General features: G+C 39.3%; 1 protein-coding gene across 1 annotated transcript; it reads left to right on the top strand.

Moving 5' to 3' along the window:
- The first annotated feature begins 1,428 nt into the window (after positions 1 to 1,428).
- On the top strand, positions 1,429 to 13,644 carry LOC113802710 (medium-chain acyl-CoA ligase ACSF2, mitochondrial). Its single transcript, XM_070113505.1, has 14 exons — positions 1,429 to 1,571; positions 4,085 to 4,262; positions 4,442 to 4,570; positions 5,869 to 5,969; positions 6,316 to 6,435; positions 7,063 to 7,180; positions 7,513 to 7,611; positions 7,821 to 7,969; positions 8,292 to 8,460; positions 9,231 to 9,338; positions 10,517 to 10,665; positions 11,291 to 11,432; positions 12,755 to 12,865; positions 13,491 to 13,644. The coding sequence occupies exons 1-14, from the start codon at positions 1,462 to 1,464 to the stop codon at positions 13,614 to 13,616; spliced, it is 1,809 nt and encodes a 602-aa protein (XP_069969606.1). The 5' UTR covers positions 1,429 to 1,461; the 3' UTR covers positions 13,617 to 13,644.
- Positions 13,645 to 14,379: the final 735 nt, after the last annotated feature.

Below are 14,379 nucleotides of genomic sequence, written 5' to 3'. Positions count from 1 at the left end.
CCTTCCTTCCTTTCTTCGCTCCCTCCTTCCTTGCCTCCCTCTCTATCTATCCAGGCCAACAAGACTTTATGAAGTCGAAAACGCCTGAAAAGCCATTGAAATTTTAACACTTGGATATTGGACAAAATGTAAACATGAACATGTGCTATTCTAAAAATAGCCTGGCCTGGTATCCTACACATTAAATAAAATACTTTTCATTCATTTATTGAGTGATAGAAGTATTAATGAAAGTAGTTATACTTAATTCCTTCAAACTGAGTAAAAAATACAGGACTTTGGCTTGACTCCCACTGCGAGCAATTCCACTTTAGAATCATTCATGCTTAAACATAATCGCCCACTCTTATCTCATCTACAGGGCTATTTTGATGATTGTTCAATGAAAATATAACCATTAAAATTATCATTATCCATCCTTTTTGATAATTTAAAAGACCAAAATTAATAAACCCCATGTGCTTTTTCCAAAAATAGAATATAAACTTTTGTGACGTCATCAAAATCAGACGTCACGACACCTCGAGTTGCTACTGATCTAGCCTTCCCCCCTCCCCCCCACCCCCAAGAAAAAGCTGAAATGACGCCCAAACGTGTTAATAGTGCATATTGTAGAATAACTACATCTCCAAGTTTATAAATTTATGGAAATTCGTCTACTATCCGGAAGACAAATGACTGTCGACGTTCTGAGGCTAAACAAGGTGGTATACAGAATAAAAACGAAGATTTATTAAAACAAGAATATACGTTACGTCTATACCTCCTATCTTCCCTGCGTTCATTTGGGCAAAACGCACCGTGCGTTGCATGGCAAAATCAAGTGAACGGTTGACCTGACAAAACGTTTCGCAAAACGTTGCATGGCGAACAGGACGAAGGTTGGTGGCAATAGTTCGCCTCGCCCCGCGGCCCGTTTGTAAACAACCAAAACGGCCGTCAAAAGCTTCAAAAGTATATCTGTTCGAACTGCGACACGTTTCATTTTACATTTCTGTCATTAATTGTTACTAAAATGTACGTAATAGAAATCGTCTACATCAGTGTGTACCTTCATTACATTCTCAATTAGGAAAGTAAATAATCTCTCCCGACGGTGTTCGCCGTGGAAAGACTGTTTGTTTACAATAATCAGCTGATAGCTGCATTTCGTGGCGAAACCGTTCACTGACCGCTTTGGGACAACGCGAAGCACACCGCACAGAAATGCTCTAGTTAACGTAAGGATAGTCAAACAGAGCAAATGAAGACATTTCTTTACAATAAGCGAAATTATTATTTTCGTGATTTGAGAATTTACCCTAGTTTGCCGTCTGACCAAAGTAAACACAGAAAACACGTTAGCCAATCACAACGCAGGACGATAGCCAATGAAAATGCGCGGAAAGAAAGACTACCGTAATGAGGACAACCCAGCGCATCTCCGCCATCAGCTGTTTCTACTTTCTAGTTCCCTGACTGATGGCCTGTGGGATGCTGAACTCCTCATACGTCATGGCATCCCGTGGGAGGGTGTGCACGCATTTCCTCCACAGAAGACGCCCTTGGCCTCTCCTGGGGGCGTGGAGAAGGTAACTTGTGATTTTGTTTTGTTTCTGGTAAGATCAAAATGTGGAGAACTATTGTACAAGTTTGAGTGACCGACCTATGCAGAAAAAATATCTATCACGTATGGTTATCTATTGTTATTTACGGTCAAAGGAAAATTGACAAATTCCAGTAATTGAATGTACATGCCCCAAAATGGTAAACAGATATGTCAGTTGTTAGTTGTTAGTTTTGATACTGAATAATCTTATTTTAGAGTCAGCGAAATAAATAATTGTCATTCAAATTGAAAAAATATTTGTATATAGTATTTTGGTGAGGTTCGAGTATCACACCAGCCATCTTTTATACGAAAATTTATGCAAACGATACAGCGAATGATTCAGTGAAACAAAGATAAAGAGGTTATTGGACACGCAAGTGTATGAGAAAGCGATACGAAAATCTATTGTTTTTATTAGCATCTACAACAATAATTACACCAGTAATACTATTAGAAGTAGCAGTAGTATTTCTCGTAGTAGTTGAAATGTGGTTGTAGTAGTAGGATTAGGATTAGCGCTACTTCTACGACTACTACTACCAGTACTACCGTTGATGCTGTTACTATTAATAATAATAATAATGATAATGAGGGTGGTTATGATAATACTGCTACTACTACTACTGCTACTAGAGTACTACAACTTCTATTACAAATACTATTACCACGAGTTATGGTGATGATAAACGTTATATCATTATCGTAATATTTGCCACGGATTTTGTTGTTATTACTGACATTATCACCATATTAAAAATGACTCGTGTATAAGGAAATATTCAGAACACCTACTACCCCCCACCCCCCACTTACCCTTACATTCTTGTCCCAATCATACCAGGGGAATTGCGGGCTAAAATATTAATAACTGACACCAGATACGCCGTCATTATGATGATGATATACACAGAATATGTCACTATATTGCCTAATGCTACCCCCCCCCCCCAACCCTCGCCCTAGAAGACAAAGAATCCACGTATTAAAACCAGTTTAGAAAGTGCGACCGACATATAAAGTAAACATTGCCAAATACACGCTAGGAATTATAATATACTAACCTAATAGATGACAATGATCTTAAATATTCCACATTCTAGTCAGTGTATCATGCTGACTATATCGTGGGTTAGTATGCCGTTACCCAGGGCATCTCTAAACACATGTGATTGGCTACTGCTCTGGCGTGCATACACCGGATATATGTTGCAGTCTCGAGGGTGGAAGGGTCGTAGTATATCCACAGGGGGGTGGGGGGTGATATATAGGTGTATGATATATGTTCATAGTATAATCACTGTGCCTGGGAGTGTCTGATGCCGAGTATGCCCTACATTCTACCCTTCCGTACACACCTAGTGGATCCTTTGGTGTGTAGTGTATGTTGTTTACATTTTAACCAGAAATTTTCCTGGTAGCTTCCATACCTGCTCTCTGGGCCAAGGTTGTGGATTGGGGAAGTGGATCCGTGGCGTAATTTCGACATATACGTTGGTAGTTGATACTGAGGGGAATCCATCTCTCCCTCTTTCTTTATTTCTTTCTTTCTATCTCTCTTTGTTGTCTTTTTCTTTTCTCGTTTTCCCCCATTTTCCACCTCACCAGCACACACAGTCTGCAAATATGTAAGATACCCGCATAACACCCGCATCCGCAAATATTCGGTGTACGCATCAGAAGACCACCCGGACTCATCAGATAAGTAAGGTAAAGGGCGTTTGATGCAATAAAGTACAAAACGTGCAAATGGTAAACATAGTTTCCTTTCGGCGTATCTTTCAGTCAATTCAGATATCGACTGAACGCATTTAAAGTGATTCCTTTATTAGTGGGTGTAGTTAAAATGATCTTATCTGTTACACTCTGAACCGGGCCATTTTGGTTTGCTTGTCACCCTGCAATTATGATGCCAGACCGCCCCTGACGTTGTCATGATCTTTGTCACTACCAAAACCGCTAATATTGCATAGATTTTAATGCTGTTTTTTTTATAAATTTGATTTTTTTTTTCTTTTTTTTTTCAAAAGTAACCCGATCAGATAAGTTCGGCAAGTTAATTGATTATTTATTGAATATTTATCTATTGTTTTTGTTGACATTGTACGCTCTATGAAAGGGTTAATGACCGGTAAATTATTACCTTCTTGATATTTTTTATCTTATCATGTTACCCTGGATGATGTAGCTACGAGATCCTGTCGTTGGATTTTTTTTAATGAAGTTCAGCACTGACTCCGAATCTTAACTTGAACATTAAATGGCCCATCCGGTTTTAGTAAGGATTCCTTGGCACGCTTTGTGTAATATATGCAATCTGGTGTCATGATTTGTAGTTCCTCTTCTTTTTCTCTTTCTTTTGGTGTCTTTTAGCTTGTAGTTCTAATTTTTCTTCTTATCGGTCTTCGTTTCAGAATTTACCATTCTTCCTCTGACTTACTCTGTTTCGTAGCTTCGGTTAAAAGCAGAAAAAACACTCACGTCTCCCTCCCGCAGGTGGCTGAGCGGCGCGCCCTTCGAGTGGAGCTACGTGTCGACGCCGAGCTCGGAGCCGCTGCTGGGCCTCTCCATCGGGCAGGTTGTGGACAGGGCCGAGCGGCGCTTCGGGGACAGGGAGGCCGTCGTGTCGGTCCATCAGGCCGTGAGGAGGACCTTCTCGCAGGTCAAGGAGGAGGTAATGGCGGAGGGAAGAGGGAAGGGGTTCTGGTGCCTGAGTTGAGTGTCACTTGGATTCGTCCCTCGCTTTTCAATATGGCATCGATCTGTCGGCCAAGTTGCCTCTAATCGTAAGAGCTTTCCCTGTGGCGATGCCGTCCTAACGAGGCGCCCTGTGGCCCTGTGTTCCGTCGGCAGAGCGACCTCGTGGCCGCGGGATTCCTGGCGGCAGGACTGGAGCCCGGGGACCGCCTGGGGATCTGGGGACCCAACAGCTACGAGTGGTACCTCACGCAGTTCGCCGCCGCCAAGGCTGGCCTCATTCTGGTAAGGAAAAGGAAGAGGGCTGAGGAATGTGGGAAGAAAGGAGACAAGAAGAGATAAAATAGAATATATAAGAAAATAGGTGTGTTAGGGGTATTGGAAGAGAGAGACGGATTAGGTAACTTAGAAGTTGCCGTCACCCGTGTAACTAAGATGCAATTGTTTCTTTAGCCTCTTAATGTAGCGCAGAACCTGAATTACGTTAATAGAGATAAGGTGAAAAGCACGTACACAGTAAAATGCAAAAAGGCGAGAGAAAGTTTATTTATTTTTTCAGACAATAAATAACCTATAAAATCTACCAAATTTTAATTTTGTTTTCATATAACTTGAGGTTACAAAGAGTCTCACAAGACTCAATTTCAGTGAGAAAAAGATTAAGTTGCAATGTCAGTTTCTGCATTATCCGCAAAGTGTGACAAGAATTAATGTATCGCGTAATCCCGTTGTCAATTCCCTCTCAGTCTTATGCTTAAAACACAGACACACACACAACGCCCCCAAGATCGGTGTACAGAAGCAGATCAGGGATTTGACATTATTTTCTAGTCTGCCTCTTAAACAGAACACAATTTTCGAAGTGGTTATTGTTAATTAAAAAAGTAGATGAGATTAATATAGCTCCAGCATTCCTTTATTTCCGTCAGGCTCTATAGTCGTTGCGTCCAAAGGGAATATGATTTCTGAACAGCATTAGTGATCGCGATGCAGTAATTGCAGTGGTAGTATTGATATTTAACAAGAGACAATCACTGGCATTGTCTGAAGGGTTCTTCACAAGACGACATGCCTCTTTTTGAACATAATGGTCCATAAATGAAATGAAAGACTAAGAACAAATTAATAAAAAAATTTGTGTTATGTCCCTGTCTTTTATTCTACTATTAAACAGTTTTTTTGATTAGCATTATCGTGTAGGGTCTGACATAGCTGGGAATGAGTTCAGTTTTTGTCTCTTTTTCGTTTTTTCTTTTCTTTCTTTCTTTTCTTCTTCTGCTGCTTCTTTCAGATTTCTTTTTTTCAGATTTCTTCTTCATCTTTTTCAAACTTCTTTTTCAAACTTTTTCTTCTTCTTTCCCAAACTCCTTCTTTTTCTTTTTCAAACTGATTACCATTGTTTTCTATTGTTTATCAGACTAATTACAACTGTGCTCACCATTTTAAATATATTTCTTCCTTACCGTCCCTACACTGTCTCTCCCAGTTTTTATCCAGCTATGAAACCCAATTCTCTTTTCTCCACTGTTTAGCATCCACATGACCTTAATTTCCTTATGACCTTGATCCATCGCAACCCGCAGGTCAACATCAACCCCGCCTACCGTCCCAGTGAACTCGAATATTGCCTCAACAAGGTCGGCGTCAAAGGCATTGTGTGCGATGAGGAGTTCAAAACGTCAGAGTAAGTCGATGAGTTAAGACAGTGACCGGATGTTATTGTTATTGTTTTATATGTCGTAGTTAACGCTGGTATTGTTCTGTCTTATTTTAGAGTAATTGTTTTATCTGTTTTGCAGTCGTTTTGTTATTGTTCTATCTGTTTTGTAGAAATTGCGTTATTATTTTGCTGTAATTATATTATTATTCTATCTAATTTTCAGTAATTGTTTTATTGCTCAATCTATTTCGCAGTCATTATGTTATGCTGTTTTAGCTATGCCTTTATAATGACATATAAATGCTAACACAAAGAAACGAAGCGTAAATCTAATTTTTACACTCAAGATGACCTAAGATGACCTTCCCAGTTACTACAAGATGCTGTGCGCCCTGGCCCCCGAGCTGCCTTCCTCTGTGCCGGGTGACCTAAGCAGCGCCACGCTCCCGCACCTTAAGAAAGTCTTCTTCCGGTCTCAAGAAAAATTAAGGTGAGATATTGTTATAATTATTGCAAGCTATATAAAGAGCCACACTGAAAAATCGAAAATTATACCACTAAAGGTGTCAAGATACAGATAAGAAATAATGGAAGAATAGAAAGTCAGCTATTTACGTAAGAAAAACATGTTAGCTGATCTTTTAAACTTATCAAGAGTCGGAGAAGTTACTATCTCTGAAGGCAATCTATTCCAAAGCCAACGAATAGCAATAAAAAAAGCATCAAGAAAATTGACTTGTAGGCGATCGACTTACATCAAATGTCATTAAATTGAGGGCCATAGAACTTCTGGTAACTTTGATTATTGTTAAGCTGATTTTTTTAGAAGTTGACGAACCTCTTCGCTGTTTTAAGTAACACTTGTGTCAAGGAGCGACTGTTTAGGAAATATAAAGGTGTATTGCACTTGGTTTGTTTTGCTGTACATGCGGCTCTGTATAGTCTCTCGTTAAGTAAACTTTATTCTTCCTTTAATAATAAAAAATAGCATTTCTCTATTCAAATATATATTCTAGGAAAAGAAAAAAAAATACTGAAACGCCAAGAAGTTTCGTCAATATCATAAGAACTTCCTCACCCACTTGGCACTAGGGCTCACGAGTGCCTCTGTTTGCAGTGGCACCTTCAGATTCGCAGATCTTTACGAAGCGGGTGAGAGCTCCCACCGTAAGAAGGTTGATGAGCTGTCCTCTAAGATACAGTTCGATACAGCCTGCAACATTCAGTATACATCCGTGAGTATCTAGTGTTTGTGGATTGTTAGAAACGTATTTGCTTTTAGGATTTTGGGAAATAAAGGAGCAACAGCTAAAGTCAATTCCAGTTTATAAAATCACTATCATGGGAAAACATATGTTTAGATTGTATAATTGGCCAATGGTCCAATCCGTACAGGATGTTTGAATACTCTGTTATCTAATTCATATACTAGGAAGCCTTGTAACAGGTAATGTGCATTGGAGTTTGTTGATCGTACATCACTATAGTTATTTTTATCGCCCTTTTTACGAACAAGTAATTAAAAGCGACCAATAACGTCTGTATAACTCGGAACAATTTGTCTCAGGGAACGACCGGTTTGCCCAAAGCAGCTGTCTTGTCCCACCACCAGATCGTGAACAACGCGTACCACAACATCGGGAAGCGCATCGGGTACGGCGAAAAGGTAAACAAACCTCTCGTGATTAAAAAAAAAATATATATATATATATAGCTCCATTGTCTCGTTTATTTAATATATTCCAATTATTTTTTAAAAGATCAACGCTATTATCTTCGGTTTTCTAAGAGCCATATGGAATTACATGTTTCAAAATGTTTATTACGTTCCTGAAAATGGCACATAGAATAAAACATAGGCCTATATTTCCCCAGCCTCACCGTATTTGCCTCTCCGTGCCTCTGTACCACTGTTTTGGATGCGTTGCGGGTACCGTCTGTGGCATGCTGTACGGGGCCACCTGCGTCATGCCCAGTGCCGGCTTTGACCCCGATGCCATCGTCAGGACACTCGGAAGTGAAAAGTTTGTGGGGTTTTGGTGTTCTCTGTGGGTTTTTTTTTAAAGGGTCTTTCCATGTAGAAGAGATGGTGAGAGAGAGATAGACAGAGAGAAAGAAAGAAAGACAGAGACGGAGAGAGAGAGACAGTGACGGAGAGAGAGACTGACGGAGAGAGAGACAGAGACGGAGAGAGAGATAGAGACAGAGAAAGAGACGGAGAGAGAGATACAGACAGACAGACACAGATATAGGCAGACAAGAGATAGAGAGAGAATCAATCAATCAAGGCCAATTCGCTATTACGCTTTCGCTATTGAATCCATAACGAATTCTCCTCCAAAACAGAATCACCTCCTGCTACGGAACGCCCACCATGTTTGTTGACATTCTGAACGCCTACCGCAAGAACCCGACCGATCTGAGCGCCATCTCGACGGGAATCATGGCAGGCGCTCCTTGTCCTCAGGAACTGGTGATGGCCGTCATGAACGAACTCAAAATGAAAGACTTTATAGTAAGCGCCTTTATTTTTTGTATTTTTATTTATTTATTTAATTGTTTATTTATTTTTTTAATTGTTTATTTATTTATTTAATTGTTTATGTATGTATTTAATTGTTTATTTATTTATTTAATTGTTTATTTATTTATTTTGGGAATGTGGTGGAGGATGAGGGTAAATTGTTGAAATTGATAGTAATGGGTATTTTATAGGAGTATTGGATTTAGTGATTATAGTAAGAAAAAGTAATAGTAATGAGTAATAGGGATGCATTTATCAGATGATAGTGATGAATATAACAAGGTAACAATTGGCACCAATGAACTTGATATGGAATTGTTAATGATGAACGCAATAACATTAAAATTAAAACATAAAAAATAAAACCATTATTAATAGTAGTGGACATAACAGTACGAAACTGATAATGAGGAACATAACAAAATAATTAGTAGTGAAGAATTACCACAACAGTGTACCAATTGTACTAAATCCCTAACTGATACTGAAGAGTATAACGATATAACAACAATTAGCGTTAAGTTGATAGATAAGTGATTATAATACCCATAACAATATAACAATGAATAGCAATAAATCAACAATTGATACTGATATTATTTCTGTAGAATACATCTCTAAGCAATAACTCTGACCATACTTAATACAGTAATAATAGCGTACAGAATTAACCAACATGGCGTTGATGGCTAAAACAATTAACAAGGATAAAGATAACAGCAGATAGGGATGACCTAGACGATGACCCTCGCCCTCTGCAGGTGATGTACGGGATGACCGAGACGAGTCCCGTGACCTTCCAGTGCTTTCCCTCAGATCCTCCAGAGGTCAGGTCATCCACCATCGGCTACCCGGGAGACCACATCGAGGTATCGTTATGAATATGTGATGGATATATGACGTTGAAGTATCGTTTATTTACGAGTATTTGATATACTGAGGTATATGATATATTTACCACATTGAGGTATCGGTTCTTTACGAATATGTGACAGATATGCGACGCTGAGTATATTTTAATTACGGGTGTGTGATATATTTTCCACATTGGGGTATCGTTACTAGTATGTGGTAGATATACAACATTGAAGTTTAATTACGAGTATGTGATATATTTGCCACATTGAGGTTCCAAGTTAGAAGGGGGAGGGGATGGCAGGGTTATTTTGTCGGTCTTTTTTTTTTACTTTTTTTTTTTTTGTTTTTTTGTTTTTGTTTTCTATTTCGGGTGTTTGCTTTTTTGCTTTTTGTTTTGTCCTTCCCATTCCTTATCTCTCTTTGATCTCGTTTTCCTATCTTTTCTCTCTCTTTTCCTTTTTATCACATTTTTGAATGTCCTTTTTCTTCATTTCTATTTCTTTGTCGTTTCACACTTCCTCTCTCTTTTCTATTGTTTTTCATTTTGTTCTTTTAAAAAATATTTCACCTTTCATTTTTCGTTTTTGTTTCTCTTTTCTTTTTCTCCTGTTTGTTTGTTTGTTTTTCTGTCTCGTTTTGTTTCATTTCCTCTTTTTCCTCTCTCGTTTAACCAACCAATATATTCACACCAAACGAAACCAGATCAGCTGATTCCCCGTCTCCTCGGCAGGTGAAGGTGGTCGACGAGTCCGGGAAAATCCTTGCTCTGTCTATTCTATTATCTTCTTCAATAATTATATATATATAGATAGATACGGATATTGCTACATAAGAATATCTTGCCATTGTTAGGTTAGCTTATATTTCTAATATATTATCATACTCACCTTATATACGTTTTTCCCGATTTACCAATACATTTAAACCAAACAAAAGCCAGATCAGCTGATTCCCCGTCCCTTCGGCAGGTGAAAGTGGCCAAAGAGATTATACTTGGTATGCCTATTTTTTCCTCGTGCAGAGATAAATAGGTATAAATATTGCCGTATAAAATTAAATGCCATTATGATTTAGCGTCCATTACTAACTCATACACTTTCGTTATCACCCTATATATTTTCCTTTTTCACTTAAGAATATATTGACACCAAACGAAGCCAGATCAGCTGATTCCCCGTCCCCTCGGCAGGTGAAGGTGGTCGACGAGTCCGGGGCGATCGTGCGCGCGGGCGAGGCGGGCGAGCTGCTCGTACGAGGCTACTGCAACTTCCTGGGCTACTGGGACGACCCCGGGAAGACGAGGGAGATCGTGACGGAGGACAGGTGGCTGAGGACGGGGTGGGTGGCTCGTGGTTTCAGCGTTGTGGGGGTGATTCGGCGATGATAATAATAGGGATAATAAAGATGATAGTGATAATAACAATAATAATGATAATGATAATAATAATAATAATGAGGAGGACGGAGTGGGTAGTTTGTGGTTTCATCGTTGTGGTGGTGATTCGGTGTTGCTGTTGTGGGTTATCGCTTAGTTTGTAATAATGGTCATGATGATGATGGTGGTAATGATGATAATGATAATGATAGGGGGTGATAAAGATGATAATGCTAATTATAGTGATGATAATAAGGGTAATGGTAATAATAATTATAGTGATGATAAAGATGATACTGCTCATAGTGATGATGATATTGATAATAATAATAATGATAATAAGGATAAGGAAAATAATGATAATAAGGATAAGGGAAATAATAATGGAAAAGATAAAAATATAATAATGGTAGTGATAAAAATTATTATGGTAATAATGATATTATTAATCCTAGATAAATAAGTAGATAAAATTACGACGGATAACCCGTTTAGAAATTCACAAGAATTCAACCCACGAGAATGAATCCCCCGAAACGAAGCTCCAGATTTTCCCACACGAGGTTGATAAGGACTTCCCCTTTCCAGCGACCTCGTCCTTATCCAGCCCGACGGCTACGGACGCTTCCTGGGACGCATCAAGGACATGGTCATCCGCGGCGGCGAGAACATCTACCCGGCCGAGGTCGAGAACTTCTTCATGGGTCACCCGGACGTGATCGAGGCGCAGGTGGGCTTGGGTTGCGGATCTGGGTGTTGGGGTGGTTATAGAAGTGGGGAAGGGGTGGGGGGTATGTATTATGGGTTTAGGTGGGTGTTTATAGAAGGGAGGGGGGTGTATGTTATATATTATGGGTTTAGTTGGTTGTTTATAGAAGGGAGGGGGGGAGGGTGTTATGTATTATGGATTTAGGTGGGTGTTTATAGAAAGGATGGGGAGGGGGGGTGTTATGTAGTATGGGTTTAGGTGGGTGTTTATAGAAAGGATGGGGAGGGGGGGTGTTATGTAGTATGGGTTTAGGTGGGTGTTTATAGAAAGGATGGGGGGGGTGTTATGTAGTATGGGTTTAGGTGGGTGTTTATAGAAAGGATGGGGGGGGTGTTATGTAGTATGGGTTTAGGTGGGTGTTTATAGAAAGGATGGGGGGGGGGTGTTATGTAGTATGGGTTTAGGTGGGTGTTTATAGAAAGGATGGGGGGGGGGTGTTATGTAGTATGGGTTTAGGTGGGTGTTTATAGAAAGGATGGGGGGGGGTGTTATGTAGTATGGGTTTAGGTGGGTGTTTATAGAAAGGATGGGGGGGGGTGTTATGTAGTATGGGTTTAGGTGGGTGTTTATAGAAAGGATGGGGGGGTGTTATGTAGTATGGGTTTAGGTGGGTGTTTATAGAAAGGATGGGGGGAGGGTGTTATGTAGTATGGGTTTAGGTGGGTGTTTATAGAAAGGATGGGGGAGGTGTTATGTAGTATGGGTTTAATTGGGTGTTTATAGAAGGGAGGGAGAGGGGTGTTATGTATTATGGGTTTAATTGGGTGTTTATAGAAGGGAGGGAGAGGGGTATTATGTATGATGGGTTTAGGTGAGTGTTTATAGAAGGGAGGGGGGGGGGGTATTTATTATGGGTTTAGTTGGGTGTGGTTCAGCGCGGTTTTTCGTTGTTGTTGATTTGTTTATGAAGAGGGGAAAAGGGGGTGTGTATGTTATTCATAATGGGTTTTGTTGGGTGTGGTTAAGGGCGGTTTTTGATTGTTGATTTTTTTATTTGCGGACAGGTGGTTCGGAAGTTTGGTTTTGTTAGCAAGAGCTTCGGAGTTTGATATTGCGTGTGATTATGCAAATTATATTGAATATAAATAAGTTTGCGATGATAGATAGGTTACTAATTTACACTTTTTCTTGCCTTTCGTGTTTTCAAAATTTCCAGGTACTGAGGGAATTTACCCATAATCATAGCATGCAAGAGACCAATATGTCAAAATTTTAGCAATCATTACCTGAAATTGTCATGTAATTTTCTTCCCATAAAATTCAAAAACCTCCTTCGGACGCAGGTGTTCGGAGTGCCCGACGCCAGGATGGGGGAGGAGGTGGCGACTTGGATCAGAAAAGCCGAGGATTCCAGCCTTTCGGACACGGAGCTCCGGGAATGGTGCAAGGGGAAGGTATGCGCTTCTTCGTCCCTTCGTTATGGATTTTAATGCCTCTTGTACTCGGGAAATTGCAGTTAATTTAGAGTGTATTCTGGTCGACTGACATTAGCAATCAGCGAAAAACCTAAGTTATTCGAATAACCTAAATTTATAAGTACACTCAAGAATACGATTAATTTTATGCTAAGAATAAAATATAAACGACACATTTAACTCTGACAGAAAAAAAACATCCATATATACAACTATCAAAAAAAAATCCTCCTTTCGAAACATTTAATTCTAACAGACGGAAAAAGTCACATCCAGATTTACAACTATCCAAAAATTTCCTTCTTTCGAAACATTTAATTATAATAGACGGAAAAAATCACATCCAGATTTACAACTATCCAAAAAATTCCTTCTTTCGAAACATTTAATTATAATAGACGGAAAAAAATCACATCCATACTTACAACTATTTTTTTTTATTTCCCCCTTTCGAAACATTTAATTATAATAGACGGGGAAAATCACATCATATTTACAATTATCTAAAAATTTCCTCCTTTCGAAACATTTAATTATAATAAACGGGGAAAATCACATCCATATTTACAACTATCTAAAAAATGTCCTCCTTTCTAAATTCCAGATCGCCCATTATAAAGTCCCCCGATACATGCTGTTCAAGGACGAGTTCCCACGGACGGTCACGGGCAAGATACAGAAGTTCAAGATGCGGGAACTGACCATCGAGGAGCTGAACTTGAAGACGTAAATTGGGCGTGTGTGTGTGTGTGTGTGTGTTGTGTTGTGTTGTGTGTGTGTGTGTTGATGTGTGTGTGTGTGTGTGTGTGTGTGTGTGTGTGTGTGTGTGTGTGTGTGTGTGTGTGTGTGTGTGTGTGTGTGTGTGTGTGTGTGTGTGTGTGTGTGTGTGTCACAGAGGATCTTGAACTCTCGATTTTGTACCTACAGTATCCTTCGGGGATATACAGTATATGTTTATCTAATCCTTTGGAATATTTTTATGCTTCCAACATAACCATCAAGTGTTGCTAATGTGTAAACCGCCATTTCCGAAACACGTGACCCTCTGCAGACAACTGTTTCGGATACAAGAGTCGAATTATAGGTGGGTCACCATTGACTGTACCTCATACAAAATTGGTCTTAATTGCCATGTTTTTGTTTTTCTTATATTTCTTCTTATTTTCCTTCTTTTTCCCCTCATTTTTTTCTTTTCCTTCTTTTTTTTTTTTTTTGCTTATCCTTCTACTTTTTTTCTTTATTTTTGCTTTTGCTTTTGCTTTTCTTTCTTTCTTCTTTTTAGATGCAAGATTCTAACTAGTGCTAGTCCTCCGAATTGTCACTTTTAATGCTGGTTCTATTATGTCTTTAGGTCAGTCCTAGTTGCTGCAAGTCAGGTGGTACATACTCACAGGATATAAGATTGAAGTAGTAACAGAGTGATCATTATACCTGTAGTGCTAAAATCGAAATGACGTTATGTGCAGGATGAATGCATGTTTGTTTACCTAAAT

Source organism: Penaeus vannamei, chromosome 34 (assembly GCF_042767895.1).
Source record: "Penaeus vannamei isolate JL-2024 chromosome 34, ASM4276789v1, whole genome shotgun sequence".
In the NCBI taxonomy this organism is placed as follows: Eukaryota; Metazoa; Arthropoda; class Malacostraca; order Decapoda; family Penaeidae; genus Penaeus; species Penaeus vannamei.
The sequence above is the reverse complement of the archived record's forward strand: the minus strand, read 5'-3'. Positions and strand labels throughout refer to the sequence as shown.